General features: G+C 41.3%; 1 protein-coding gene across 2 annotated transcripts in view; it reads right to left on the reverse strand.

Moving 5' to 3' along the window:
- The window catches only part of LOC140105206 (FRAS1-related extracellular matrix protein 1-like), a 147,063-nt gene that overhangs the window by 57,866 nt on the left and 75,232 nt on the right, over nt 1–13,965 (reverse strand). For both annotated transcript variants that reach the window (XM_072129162.1, XM_072129163.1), the window contains one exon: nt 8,700–8,964. In XM_072129162.1, coding sequence (XP_071985263.1) covers nt 8,700–8,964 — 265 coding nt within the window. The remainder of the gene's footprint in view (nt 1–8,699; nt 8,965–13,965) is intronic.

The following is a 13,965-nucleotide window of genomic DNA, read 5'->3' on the forward strand; positions in this document are numbered from 1 at the left end:
ACTACTATAATACTGCCCCCTATGTACAAGAATATAACTACTATAATACTGCCCCCTATGTACAAGAATATAACTACTATAATACTGCCCCCTATGTACAGGAATATAACTACTATAATACTGCCCCCTATGTACAAGAATATAACTACTATAATACTGCCCCCTATGTATAAGAATATAGCTACTATAATACTGCCCCCTATGTATAAGAATATAACTACTATAATACTGCCCCCTATGTACAGGAATATAACTACTATAATACTGCCCCCTATGTACAAGAATATAACTACTATAATACTGCCCCCTATGTATAAGAATATAACTACTATAATACTGCCCCCTATGTATAAGAATATAACTACTATAATACTGCCCCCTATGTACAGGAATATAACTACTATAATACTGCCCCCTATGTACAAGGATATAACTACTATAATACTGCTCCCTTTGTACAAGAATATAACTACTTTAATACTTCCGCCTTTGTACAAGAATATAACTACTATAATACTGCCCCCTATGTACAAGAATATAACTACTATAATACTGCCCCCTATGTACAAGAATATAACTACTATAATACTGACCCCTATGTACAAGAATATAACTACTATAATACGGCCCTGTATGTACAAGAATATATCTACTATAATACTGCCCCCTATGTACAGGAATATAACTACTATAATACTGCCCCCTATGTACAGGAATATAACTACTATAATACTGCCCCCTATGTACAAGAATATAACTACTATAATACTGCCCCCTATGTACAGGAATATAACTACTATAATACTGCCCCCTATGTACAGGAATATAACTACTATAATACTGCCCCCTATGTACAAGAATATAACTACTATAATACCGTCCCCTTTGTACAAGAATATAACTACTATAATACTGCCCCCTATGTACAAGTATATAACTACTATAATACTGCCCCCTATGTACAAGATTATAACTACTATAATACCGCCCCCTATGTACAAGAATATAACTACTATAATACCGTCCCCTATGTACAAGAATATAACTACTATAATGCTGCCCCCTATGTACAAGAATATAACTACTATAATACTGCCCCCTATGTACAAGAATATAACTACTATAATACTGCCCCCTATGTACAAGAATATAACTACTATAATACTGCCCCCTATGTACAAGAATATAACTACTATAATACTGCCCCCTATGTACAAGAATATAACTACTATAATACTGCCCCCTATGTACAAGAATATAACTACTATAATACTGCCCCCAATGTACAAGAATATAACTACTATAATACTGCCCCTATGTACAAGAATATAACTACTATAATACTGCCCCCAATGTGCAAGAATATAACTACTATTATACTGCCCCCTATGTACAGGAATATAACTACTATAATACTGCCCCCCATGTACAAGAATATAACTACTATAATACTGCCCCTATGTACAAGAATATAACTACTATAATACTGCCCCCTATGTACAAGAATATAACTACTATAATACTGCCCCCAATGTACAAGAATATAACTACTATAATACTGCCCCTATGTACAAGAATATAACTACTATAATACTGCCCCCTATGTACAAGAATATAACTACTATAATACTGCCCCTATGTACAGGAATATAACTACTATAATACTGCCCCCTATGTACAAGAATATAACTACTATAATACTGCCCCCTATGTACAGGAATATAACTACTATAATACTGCCCCCTATGTACAAGAATATAACTACTATAATACTGCCCCTATGTACAGGGATATAACTACTATAATACTGCCCCCTATGTACAAGAATATAACTACTATAATACTGCCCCCTATGTACAGGAATATAACTACTATAATACTGCCCCCTATGTACAAGAATATAACTACTATAATACTGCCCCCCATGTACAAGAATATAACTACTATAATACTGCCCCTATGTACAAGAATATAACTACTATAATACTGCCCCCCTATGTACAGGAATATAACTACTATAATACTGCTGCCTATGTACAAGAATATAACTACTATAATACTGCCCCCTATGTACAAGAATATAACTACTATAATACTGCCCCCTATGTACAGGAATATAACTACTATAATACTGCCCCCCTATGTACAGGAATATAACTACTATAATACTGCCCCCTATGTACAGGAATATAACTACTATAATACTGCCCCCTATGTACAAGAATATAACTACTATAATACTGCCCCCTATGTACAAGAATATAACTACTATAATACTGCCCCCTATGTACAGGAATATAACTACTATAATACTGCCCCCTATGTACAGGAATATAACTACTATAATACTGCCCCCTATGTACAGAAATATAACTACTATAATACTGCCCCCTATGTACAGGAATATAACTACTATAATACTGCCCCCCATGTACAAGAATATAACTACTATACTACTGCCCCTATGTACAAGAATATAACTACTATAATACTGCCCCCTATGTACAAGATGACGGTGAACATGGATCTTTCTCCTGACCTCCTCCTGCCCTCTCTATGTGCAGTTATATTTGGCTCCTCTCGCGGTGCGTTGCTCGGTGTCTCTCGGTGAGTGAGTTTTGTCTGGTTTTTACGCGTCTTTAAAAGTTAACATAACACCTTTGTACATAAAGATGTGATATACAACGTTCAGGTAACGCTTCCAGCGTCCACAGCCCTGGCGCCCGCTGCCCCCTCACTCTGGCAGCTGAATGTACAGGAGATGTCACCTGGCGCCGAGAGGCCAAACACAAAGTCAGTCTGTAAAAATATCCTGCCCTCAGAACTGCGCAGTGTGAACACAAACAGAAACTGGAAACTAAAAGCAAAACATTGGACGAATAAACAACAACAAAAATAATATCACGTTACAAAAAATATATCAACAAACTAAAAATAATATTTCAAAATATACAGTAGTTGCCGTTTTGGTGCATTTTGTTTGTCTGCCACCCAATTGAGTAGCACTACAACTCCCAGCATGGCACGCAGAGTGCTGGATTCCTATGGTTATTAACAAATAATAAGAACAGAGACTCCTAAGCTCCGCCCATAGTACATAATACAGGTTTACAAGCCGAGCCCCCTCCATACAGGGCAGGTGTCTGCTGTATTATACCTACAGATAACTGATAATCGGTGCTGGCAACAGTTGTTGCAGAAAACCTGTTAATTGCCATGTTCAAAGCAGATCATTTCCCATAAAATTGCTGGCAATCTTCACCCCCCGCCCCCCAAGACCTCATCAAAGGTTGCCGATTGGTTCCCATGACAGCAAGGAGCCTATTGGAGGCTCCTATGGCTGCTGAGTAACACTCCTGATGACAGTCTGCCATAGGCAGGTTGTAATATAAGAGCTATTTATTAACAATATACTAAATACAATTGTATTGCATGAGCAATCAGACCCCCCCCAGTGTTCAAACACCCTAAGGGACCCAAAAAAAGTAGCAAATAAAAAAAATGTTAAAAAAAACTTGAAAAAAGGTAAAACATTTTAACCATCCCCCATTTCTCTAGAATATTTGAAAAATAACAAACAAATAAAATCATAAACATCTCAGTTATTTTTCGTCTCCCAAAAGTCCAGATCTATCAAAATATAAAAAACTGTTATTCCTGTAACGGAAAATAGCAAATATCCAAATGTCTTTGTGCCACTGTTTTTAGAAGGTAACAAATTCTTTTTTAAATTGAGGCCTTTTTTAAATTGATCAGTTGATCGACATGAGGCCACGCCCCTTAATTCAGCTTCTGGCTTGTGCAGCAGTGGCCACTACTGGAGAAATGCGGTATTACATGGTGACCATTCAAATAAGTGGAAGTTCATGTAATAATATGCACAATGAGTCCTCCCAAGATAACTTTTGATTAGGAAGACTTCCTGGAGCTTAAGTAGAATTGCATGGACAGGGGGGTGGACAGTTTAAGAATATGTTCACACATGGCTAGGGGGGTGGACAGGCTCAGACAATGGAGCAGATTTATCAAGCTGTCTGAAAGTCAGAATATTTCTAGTTGCCCATGGCAACCAATCACAGCTCCCCTTTAAAATATTCATGAGCACTGGTAAAATGAAAGCTGAGTTGTGATTGGTTGCCATGGGCAACTAGAAATATTCTGACTTTCAGACAGCTTGATAAATCTGCCACAATGTTCGCACATGGCTAGAGGGGGGGGGGGGGGGTGTGTGGAGAGTCTAAGACTATGTTCACACATGGACAGGGAGGTGGACAGTCGAAGACTATGGGGGTCATTTAATAAGGGCCCGATTCACGTGTTACCCGAATATTTCCGATTTGCGCCGATTCTCCCTGAATTGCCCCGGGATTTTGGCGCATGCGATCGGATTGTGGCGCATCGGCGCTGGCATGCACGCGACAGAAATCGGGGGCGTGGCCGAGCGAAAACCCGACGGATTCGGAAAAACCGCCGCATTTTTTTAAAAAATGTGTCGCGGAGCTTGCACTTACCTTCACTAGGAATAGGCCGGTGTACTTGAGTGCGTTCCGATGCTCTTCAGTGCAGCAGCGCCACCTGGTGGACGTCGGAGGAACTACCTTAATGAATCCCGGCCGGACCCAAATCCACCGTAGAGAACGCGCCGCTGGATCGCAAATGGACCGGGTAAGTAAATCTGCCCCAATGTTCACACTTGGCTGGGGGGGTGGACAGTCTAAGACTATGTTCACACTTGGCTGGGGGGGGAGTGGACAGTCTAAGACTATGTTCACATTATCAATTTTATTGATTGTTTTGGGAGTTTTTTGAATCACATATTTATCCCAAAAACTGCATCAAAACCTGCAAGTGTGAACACACCCTGAGTGGATACAATTAACCCTGTGATAGCGTGGTCCGCAGATCCCGTGTTATCCATGTGTCGAGCAGATGGGCAAAAATCACCTGGAACCAGAAGCTCAATTCCAAAAATAGTGAGAATGAAATATAGCAGGGGGCGGCGGGGGAAGCTGGCAGCGCGCGGCGGCAGACGGCAGCGGCTACAATACAAGACAAACATTTAGAGAAGCCTCAGCTGCGCCGGAGAGGAGCCCGCCGCTAGTTAACCCCATAAAGCCCCAAGAAATTCATCAAAGGACGACCCCGGCTCCTTCCGGCTCATCTCTAATCAGTATTGTGGCAGCTGGTGGATGCGAGGGGTGACAGGCGGACCCCCTTATTATAAGTGGATCTTGGGGTGCCGGACGAGTGGCGCAGATGGTACCGTCTCTGGCAGATACTTAGCACATAATCTCCTTCATGTTTCGCCGCTAGGATCAGGGCACAGTCGATATTAAATTAAGGTAGGACCCGCTGTGTAGTAGATGGTGGGGTGCGCGGGGGTCTGCAGCGGGTGAGGGCTGGCGACATCGCAAAGAAAACACAAACACGTGAGGACGGAACGAGAAAGCACAAAGTGCACAGATAACCACCGCTATAAGGTGTGTACACCTACAATATCAGTACTGTGCAGCAGCTAGGAGCGTTATAATAACCTGGAGCGATAAAATACACAGGGAAAGCCAATGCAACAATAACCTACAGCATATATACTGGTGACTTCCTCCAGACATTGACCCTCTGACCTCTTCAGAGACCTCTGTCCCTTTCAAACTCCTGTATTCTACTCCAAACTGCTCTTCTATCTTACCCCAAGTGCTTTATTCCCATCAGTACAGTCAGTATTTCTCCATAGTGTCCTATATGACCCTGAAGATGATCCTAACTGGTGGAGAAGAGACAGAGACCAAGGCTGCTGGAGGTAATATAAAGTTTCTATCTCGCCCTAAGTGCTTTATTCCCACCAGTACAGACAGTACTTCTCCACAGTGTCCTATATGACCCTGCTGATACTCCTAGGTGGTGGAGAAGAGACACACACACACAAACAGAAGCTGCTGGAGGTAATATGAAGTTTCTATCTTACCCAAAGTGCTTTATTCTCATCAGTGCAGGTCAGTACTTCTCTATTATGTCCTATGTGACCCTGCTCTTCTTGTGAATGATAGAAGAGAGACACAAGCAAATAGGGAGACTGGAGGAGGTAATAAAAAGTTTCTGTTTTACCCCAAGTGCTTTATTTCCATTACAGGGCAATACTTCTCTATAATGTCCTATATAATCCTGCTGCTAATTCTGATTGACAGAGGAGAGACACTGGGACAGACAGAGGATGCTACAGATAATATTACGTTTCTATCTCACCCTAAGTGCTTCACTTCCATCAGTACGGGTGACTACTTCCCTATAATGTCCTGTGTGATCCTGCTGCTGGATCCCGGCCGGACCCGAATCCAGCACAGAGAGCGCGCCGCTGGATCGTGAATGGAGCGGGTAAGTAAATCTGCCCCATTGTAGCAGCTAGTCTCCATACACCGGCTCTGAGCGCACCGAAAAATGGGAGAAGCCAAGACAGGGAAATCTATTAAACACTGCAGGAAACCCCCTATTTTTTCATGATGGGTCATTCTGAGGTTAGAACATACAAACCCCTATCCTTTACCCTAGCCCCGCCCATTTATGGGGTAAAAGGTCACATGACAGTGCAGATACATCCAGAACATTCTTTACACGTGACGCCTGTAGGTCTTGTGGTTTGCACAGACGCAGGAGGCTGCTGCGGAGCGGATACTTTATGACATCATCTATTTACATCGTTGACTATGGAGTTAAGGGAAAATAAGAGACGACATATGTTTATCTCTGAGACGATGTCACCGCCATCTGGGAAAAGTGTCACCTCCCCGAGGAAATACAAAGAGCATTGGAAAACACTACAATGTAAATATAATATAATATATAATACAATATAATATACAGCAGAGTCACACACTGCAGCCTAGTGCACCGACACTAACACATTAATATTTAGAACTATTTATAGGGAACCTGTCAGCAGCTGTGACTAAGCAGATTGCAGTCAGTGTCAGGTATTGTCCCTGGAGAGATGTGTAATCAGACATTTGTGTATGTTGTTAGTAGCAGCAGGACTGTGATATATGGATTTATAATCTAGAATTGCACTGGGGGGTCCTCACACTGCAGCCAGTGTTCGGTAATTGTCCCTGGAGCACAGCAGTGTGAGGACACAACCGCAGTGCACTTGCGGAAACTACAGTCAGGGAAGATTAATCGATATTTTAAGTTCAGGATTGTAGCTTCTCCTAATGCAACGTGGGCATATCCTCACACTGCTGTGCTCTGTACTCTCTGAGGCCAATGTTTGGTATTGTCCCTGGAGAGATGTGTAATCAGACCTTTGTGCACTTAAATCGGAGCAGCAGGACTGTGATATATGGATTTATATTCAAGGATTGTAACTTATGCAAGTGAACTGAGGGTGTTTCCTCACCCTGCTGTGCTCTGTGCTCTCAGCAGCCAGTGTATGTATTGTCCCTGGAGAGATGTGTAATCAGGCCTCACACTGCTGTGCTCTGTGCTCTCTGCAGCCAGTGTTATGTATTGTCCCTGGAGAGATGTGTGATCATACCATTGTGTATGTTGTTAGTAGCAGCAGGACTGTGGTATATGAATTTATATTCCAAGATTGTAACTTATCTAAGTGCACTGAGAGTGTGTCCTCCCACTGCTGTGCTCTGTGCTGCATCATGCTTCTCCACATCCTCTTCCCTTCTTCTATCCTTCATCTGCTTATTCCTTGTGCCATGTGTGTACGTGTCCTAGTGAGTCTAGGCTTCGGAATGACCATTGTTACAATGAGATAATAGACAGATCCTGGAATATCTCTAGTCTTGGGCTACATCCTGCTCTGTGCTGGGAAGAAATATCATATATTGGGCCGAATCTCTTCTATCCTGCTACACAGGAAAGTTTTCTGTCCTGTCTGCAGCTCCCACTCACTTCTCTTCTATCCTGCTACATGGGACACTCCTCTGTCCTGTCTGCAGCTCCCACTCACTTCTCTTCTATCCTGCTACACGGGGACACTTCTCTGTCCTGTCTACAGATCACCACACACTTCTCTTCTCTCTTGCTCTGAGCTGAGGCTTTTGCAGATTGCTTGTAAATAGAAGGTCATGAAGTGTAAACAGAGGCTGCATGTAGTTTCTGTAGTGTCTGCTGAGCATTGCTGCTGGGGATGAGCTGTTCTGCACAAGAACTCATTGTTGCTTCTCAGATAACGCCACCTTCGGGCGGGAGTGTTTTTGCGCCCGTTTTTACGCCTGAATGAAAAGTCACTAATGATGAATATTATTAGGCGCAGCAAAACATCTGGATTTGTAGGATAGATGAGGGAAACCTGATTATTTTTGCTGCGCGACTAGTTTGGCGTTTAGTCGCAAAAATGGCGCAAAAACAGTGCAATAGTATGAAAAGGTGCAAAAACAACAGAAGAAACAAGTGATACATGTGGCCCTATGAACCAAATTTTACTAATTTCTGAAATGATTTCCTACAATTTAGTTGGATATAATCTGTGAGGGTGAATATGGGAAACTTCCCCTCATTGTTTCCTTGACCAACAAGTCAACTTTTTGGAAAATTGTCAAATCATTTGTTCAAGGATTCCGTAAAGATTCCTTGATCCCAGATAGAGGAAGCCTCCGTGTCCCGGTACATGACTGGTTCCCTGCTTGGCATATGGAGGGAATCTAACACATTTAACCCTTTGTGAGACGCCCACAGCAAATCCCTCTCACCTGAATGAGTCCTTGCCGGCCTCGCGGCTGTTGTCGTGGACGTATTGGACCTTCTGAGCCGCCACATCCAACTGGCTGAAGCTGGAAATGGGAACGCCAGGAAAATTGATGAACTCAATCTGACCATGAACAGGTGGCACAGAAACGGCGTACAGCAGCTTCTCCGGTTTTCCCGTGCCATCTGTTGCCATAAGAACATCTGTCATCAAGGTCACCCTGTCACCCTCTGTTAGAGTTACAGGGCTGGTGAGTAAAACAATGTCACCTATAGGAGGAAAACGGGAAACAGAGGATGAGGGAACGTACAATACAGCAGACAATGCAGAACATAGAATTATATATCACTATGTGTCACCTATGTCATGTATCACTATGTGTCACCTATGTCATGTATCACTATGTGTCACCCATGTCATGTATCATGTATCACTATGTGTCACCTATGTCATGTATCATGTATCACTATGTGTCACCTATGTCATGTATCACTATGTGTCACCTATGTCATGTATCACTATGTGTCACCTATGTCATGTATCATGTATCACTATGTGTCACCTATGTCATGTATCATGTATCACTATGTGTCCCCTATGTCATGTATCACTATGTGTCACCTATGTCATGTATCACTATGTGTCCCCTATGTCATGTATCACTATGTGTCACCTATGTCATGTATCATGTATCACTATGTGTGACCTATGTCATGTATCACTATGTGTCCCCTATGTCATGTATCACTATGTGTCCCCTATGTCATGTATCACTATGTGTCACCTATGTCATGTATCACTATGTGTCACCTATGTCATGTATCATGTATCACTATGTGTCACCTATGTCATGTATCATGTATCACTATGTGTCCCCTATGTCATGTATCACTATGTGTCCCCTATGTCATGTATCACTATGTGTCCCCTATGTCATGTATCATGTATCACTATGTGTCACCTGTATCATGTATCACTATGTGTCACCTATGTCATGTATCACTATGTGTCACCTATGTCTTGTATCATGTATCACTATGTGTCCCCTATGCCATGTATCACTATGTGTCACCTATGTCTTGTATCACTATGTGTCACCTATGTCATGTATCACTATGTGTCACCTATGTCATGTATCACTATGTGTCCCCTATGTCATGTATCACTATGCGTCACCTATGTCATGTATCATGTATCACTATGTGTCACCTATGTCATGTATAACTATGTGTCACCTATGTCATGTATCACTATGTGTCCCCTATGTCATGTATCATGTATCACTATGTGTCCCCTATGTCATTTATCACTATGTGTCACCTATGTCATGTATCACTATGTGTCACCTATGTCATGTATCACTATGTGTCACCTATGTCATGTATCACTATGTGTCACCTATGTCATGTATCACTATGTGTCCCCTATGTCATGTATCATGTATCACTATGTGTCCCCTATGTCATGTATCACTATGTGTCCCCTATGTCATGTATCACTATGCGTCACCTATGTCATGTATCATGTATCACTATGTGTCACCTATGTCATGTATCACTATGTGTCCCCTATGTCATGTATCATGTATCACTATGTGTCCCCTATGTCATGTATCACTATGTGTCCCCTATGTCATGTATCACTATGTGTCACCTATGTCATGTATCACTATGTGTCACCTATGTCATGTATCACTATGTGTCACCTATGTCATGTATCACTATGTGTCCCCTATGTCATGTATCATGTATCACTATGTGTCCCCTATGTCATGTATCACTATGTGTCACCTATGTCATGTATCACTATGTGTCCCCTATGTCATGTATCACTATGTGTCACCTATGTCATGTATCATGTATCACTATGTGTGACCTATGTCATGTATCACTATGTGTCCCCTATGTCATGTATCACTATGTGTCCCCTATGTCATGTATCACTATGTGTCACCTATGTCATGTATCACTATGTGTCACCTATGTCATGTATCATGTATCACTATGTGTCACCTATGTCATGTATCATGTATCACTATGTGTCCCCTATGTCATGTATCACTATGTGTCCCCTATGTCATGTATCACTATGTGTCCCCTATGTCATGTATCATGTATCACTATGTGTCACCTGTATCATGTATCACTATGTGTCACCTATGTCATGTATCACTATGTGTCACCTATGTCTTGTATCATGTATCACTATGTGTCCCCTATGCCATGTATCACTATGTGTCACCTATGTCTTGTATCACTATGTGTCACCTATGTCATGTATCACTATGTGTCACCTATGTCATGTATCACTATGTGTCCCCTATGTCATGTATCACTATGCGTCACCTATGTCATGTATCATGTATCACTATGTGTCACCTATGTCATGTATAACTATGTGTCACCTATGTCATGTATCACTATGTGTCCCCTATGTCATGTATCATGTATCACTATGTGTCCCCTATGTCATTTATCACTATGTGTCACCTATGTCATGTATCACTATGTGTCACCTATGTCATGTATCACTATGTGTCACCTATGTCATGTATCACTATGTGTCACCTATGTCATGTATCACTATGTGTCCCCTATGTCATGTATCATGTATCACTATGTGTCCCCTATGTCATGTATCACTATGTGTCCCCTATGTCATGTATCACTATGCGTCACCTATGTCATGTATCATGTATCACTATGTGTCACCTATGTCATGTATCACTATGTGTCCCCTATGTCATGTATCATGTATCACTATGTGTCCCCTATGTCATGTATCACTATGCGTCACCTATGTCATGTATCACTATGTGTCACCTATGTCATGTATCACTATGTGTCCCCTATGTCATGTATCATGTATCACTATGTGTCCCCTATGTCATGTATCACTATGTGTCCCCTATGTCATGTATCACTATGCGTCACCTATGTCATGTATCATGTATCACTATGTGTCCCCTATGTCATGTATCACTATGTGTCACCTATGTCATGTATCACTATGTGTCACCTATGTCATGTATCACTATGTGTCCCCTATGTCATGTATCATGTATCACTATGTGTCCCCTATGTCATGTATCACTATGTGTCCCCTATGTCATGTATCACTATGCGTCACCTATGTCATGTATCATGTATCACTATGTGTCACCTATGTCATGTATCACTATGTGTCCCCTATGTCATGTATCATGTATCACTATGTGTCCCCTATGTCATGTATCACTATGCGTCACCTATGTCATGTATCATGTATCACTATGTGTCACCTATGTCATGTATCACTATGTGTCCCCTATGTCATGTATCATGTATCACTATGTGTCCCCTATGTCATGTATCACTATGTGTCCCCTATGTCATGTATCACTATGTGTCACCTATGTCATGTATCACTATGTGTCACCTATGTCATGTATCACTATGTGTCACCTATGTCATGTATCACTATGTGTCCCCTATGTCATGTATCATGTATCACTATGTGTCCCCTATGTCATGTATCACTATGTGTCCCCTATGTCATGTATCACTATGTGTCACCTATGTCATGTATCATGTATCACTATGTGTCACCTATGTCATGTATCATGTATCACTATGTGTCCCCTATGTCATGTATCATGTATCACTATGTGTCCCCTATGTCATGTATCACTATGCGTCACCTATGTCATGTATCATGTATCACTATGTGTCACCTATGTCATGTATCATGTATCACTATGTGTCCCCTATGTCATGTATCACTATGTGTCACCTATGTCATGTATCATGTATCACTATGTGTCACCTATGTCATGTATCATGTATCACTATGTGTCCCCTATGTCATGTATCACTATGTGTCACCTATGTCATGTATCACTATGTGTCACCTATGTCATGTATCACTATGTGTCCCCTATGTCATGTATCACTATGTGTCACCTATGTCATATATCACTATGTGTCACCTATGTCATGTATCACTATGTGTCACCTATGTCATGTATCACTATGTGTCACCTATGTCATGTATCACTATGTGTCACCTATGTCATGTATCACTATGTGTCACCTATGTCATGTATCACTATGTGTCCCCTATGTCATGTATCACTATGTGTCCCCTATGTCATGTATCACTATGTGTCACCTATGTCATGTATCACTATGTGTCACCTATGTCATGTATCACTATGTGTCCCCTATGTCATGTATCACTATGTGTCACCTATGTCATGTATCACTATGTGTCCCCTATGTCATGTATCACTATGTGTCACCTATGTCATGTATCATGTATCACTATGTGTCACCTATGTCATGTATCATGTATCACTATGTGTCACCTATGTCATGTATCACTATGTGTCACCTATGTCATGTATCATGTATCACTATGTGTCACCTATGTCATGTATCATGTATCACTATGTGTCACCTATGTCATGTATCATGTTTCACTATGTGTCCCCTATGTCATGTATCACTATGTGTCACCTATGTCTTGTATCATGTATCACTATGTGTCACCTGTGTCATGTATCACTATGTGTCACCTATGTCATGTATCATGTATCACTATGTGTCACCTATGTCATGTATCACTATGTGTCACCTATGTCATGTATCATGTATCACTATGTGTCACCTATGTCATGTATCACTATGCGTCACCTATGTCATGTATCACTATGTGTCCCCTATGTCATGTATCACTATGTGTCACCTATGTCATGTATCATGTATCACTATGTGTCACCTATGTCATGTATCACTATGTGTCACCTATGTCATGTATCACTATGTGTCCCCTATGTCATGTATCACTATGTGTCCCCTATGTCATGTATCACTATGTGTCACCTATGTCATGTATCACTATGTGTCACCTATGTCATGTATCACTATGTGTCACCTATGTCATGTATCACTATGCGTCACCTATGTCATGTATCACTATGTGTCCCCTATGTCATGTATCACTATGTGTCACCTATGTCATGTATCACTATGTGTCACCTATGTCATGTATCACTATGTGTCACCTATGTCATGTATCACTATGTGTCACCTATGTCATGTATCATGTATCACTATGTGTCACCTATGTCATGTATCACTATGTGTCACCTATGTCATGTATCACTATGTGTCACCTATGTCATGTATCACTATGCGTCACCTATGTCATGTATCACTATGTGTCACCTATGTCATGTATCACTATGTGTCACCTATGTCATGTATCACTATGTGTCACCTATGTCATGT

This window comes from Engystomops pustulosus, chromosome 10, assembly GCF_040894005.1.
Source record: "Engystomops pustulosus chromosome 10, aEngPut4.maternal, whole genome shotgun sequence".
Taxonomy (NCBI): domain Eukaryota; kingdom Metazoa; phylum Chordata; class Amphibia; order Anura; family Leptodactylidae; genus Engystomops; species Engystomops pustulosus.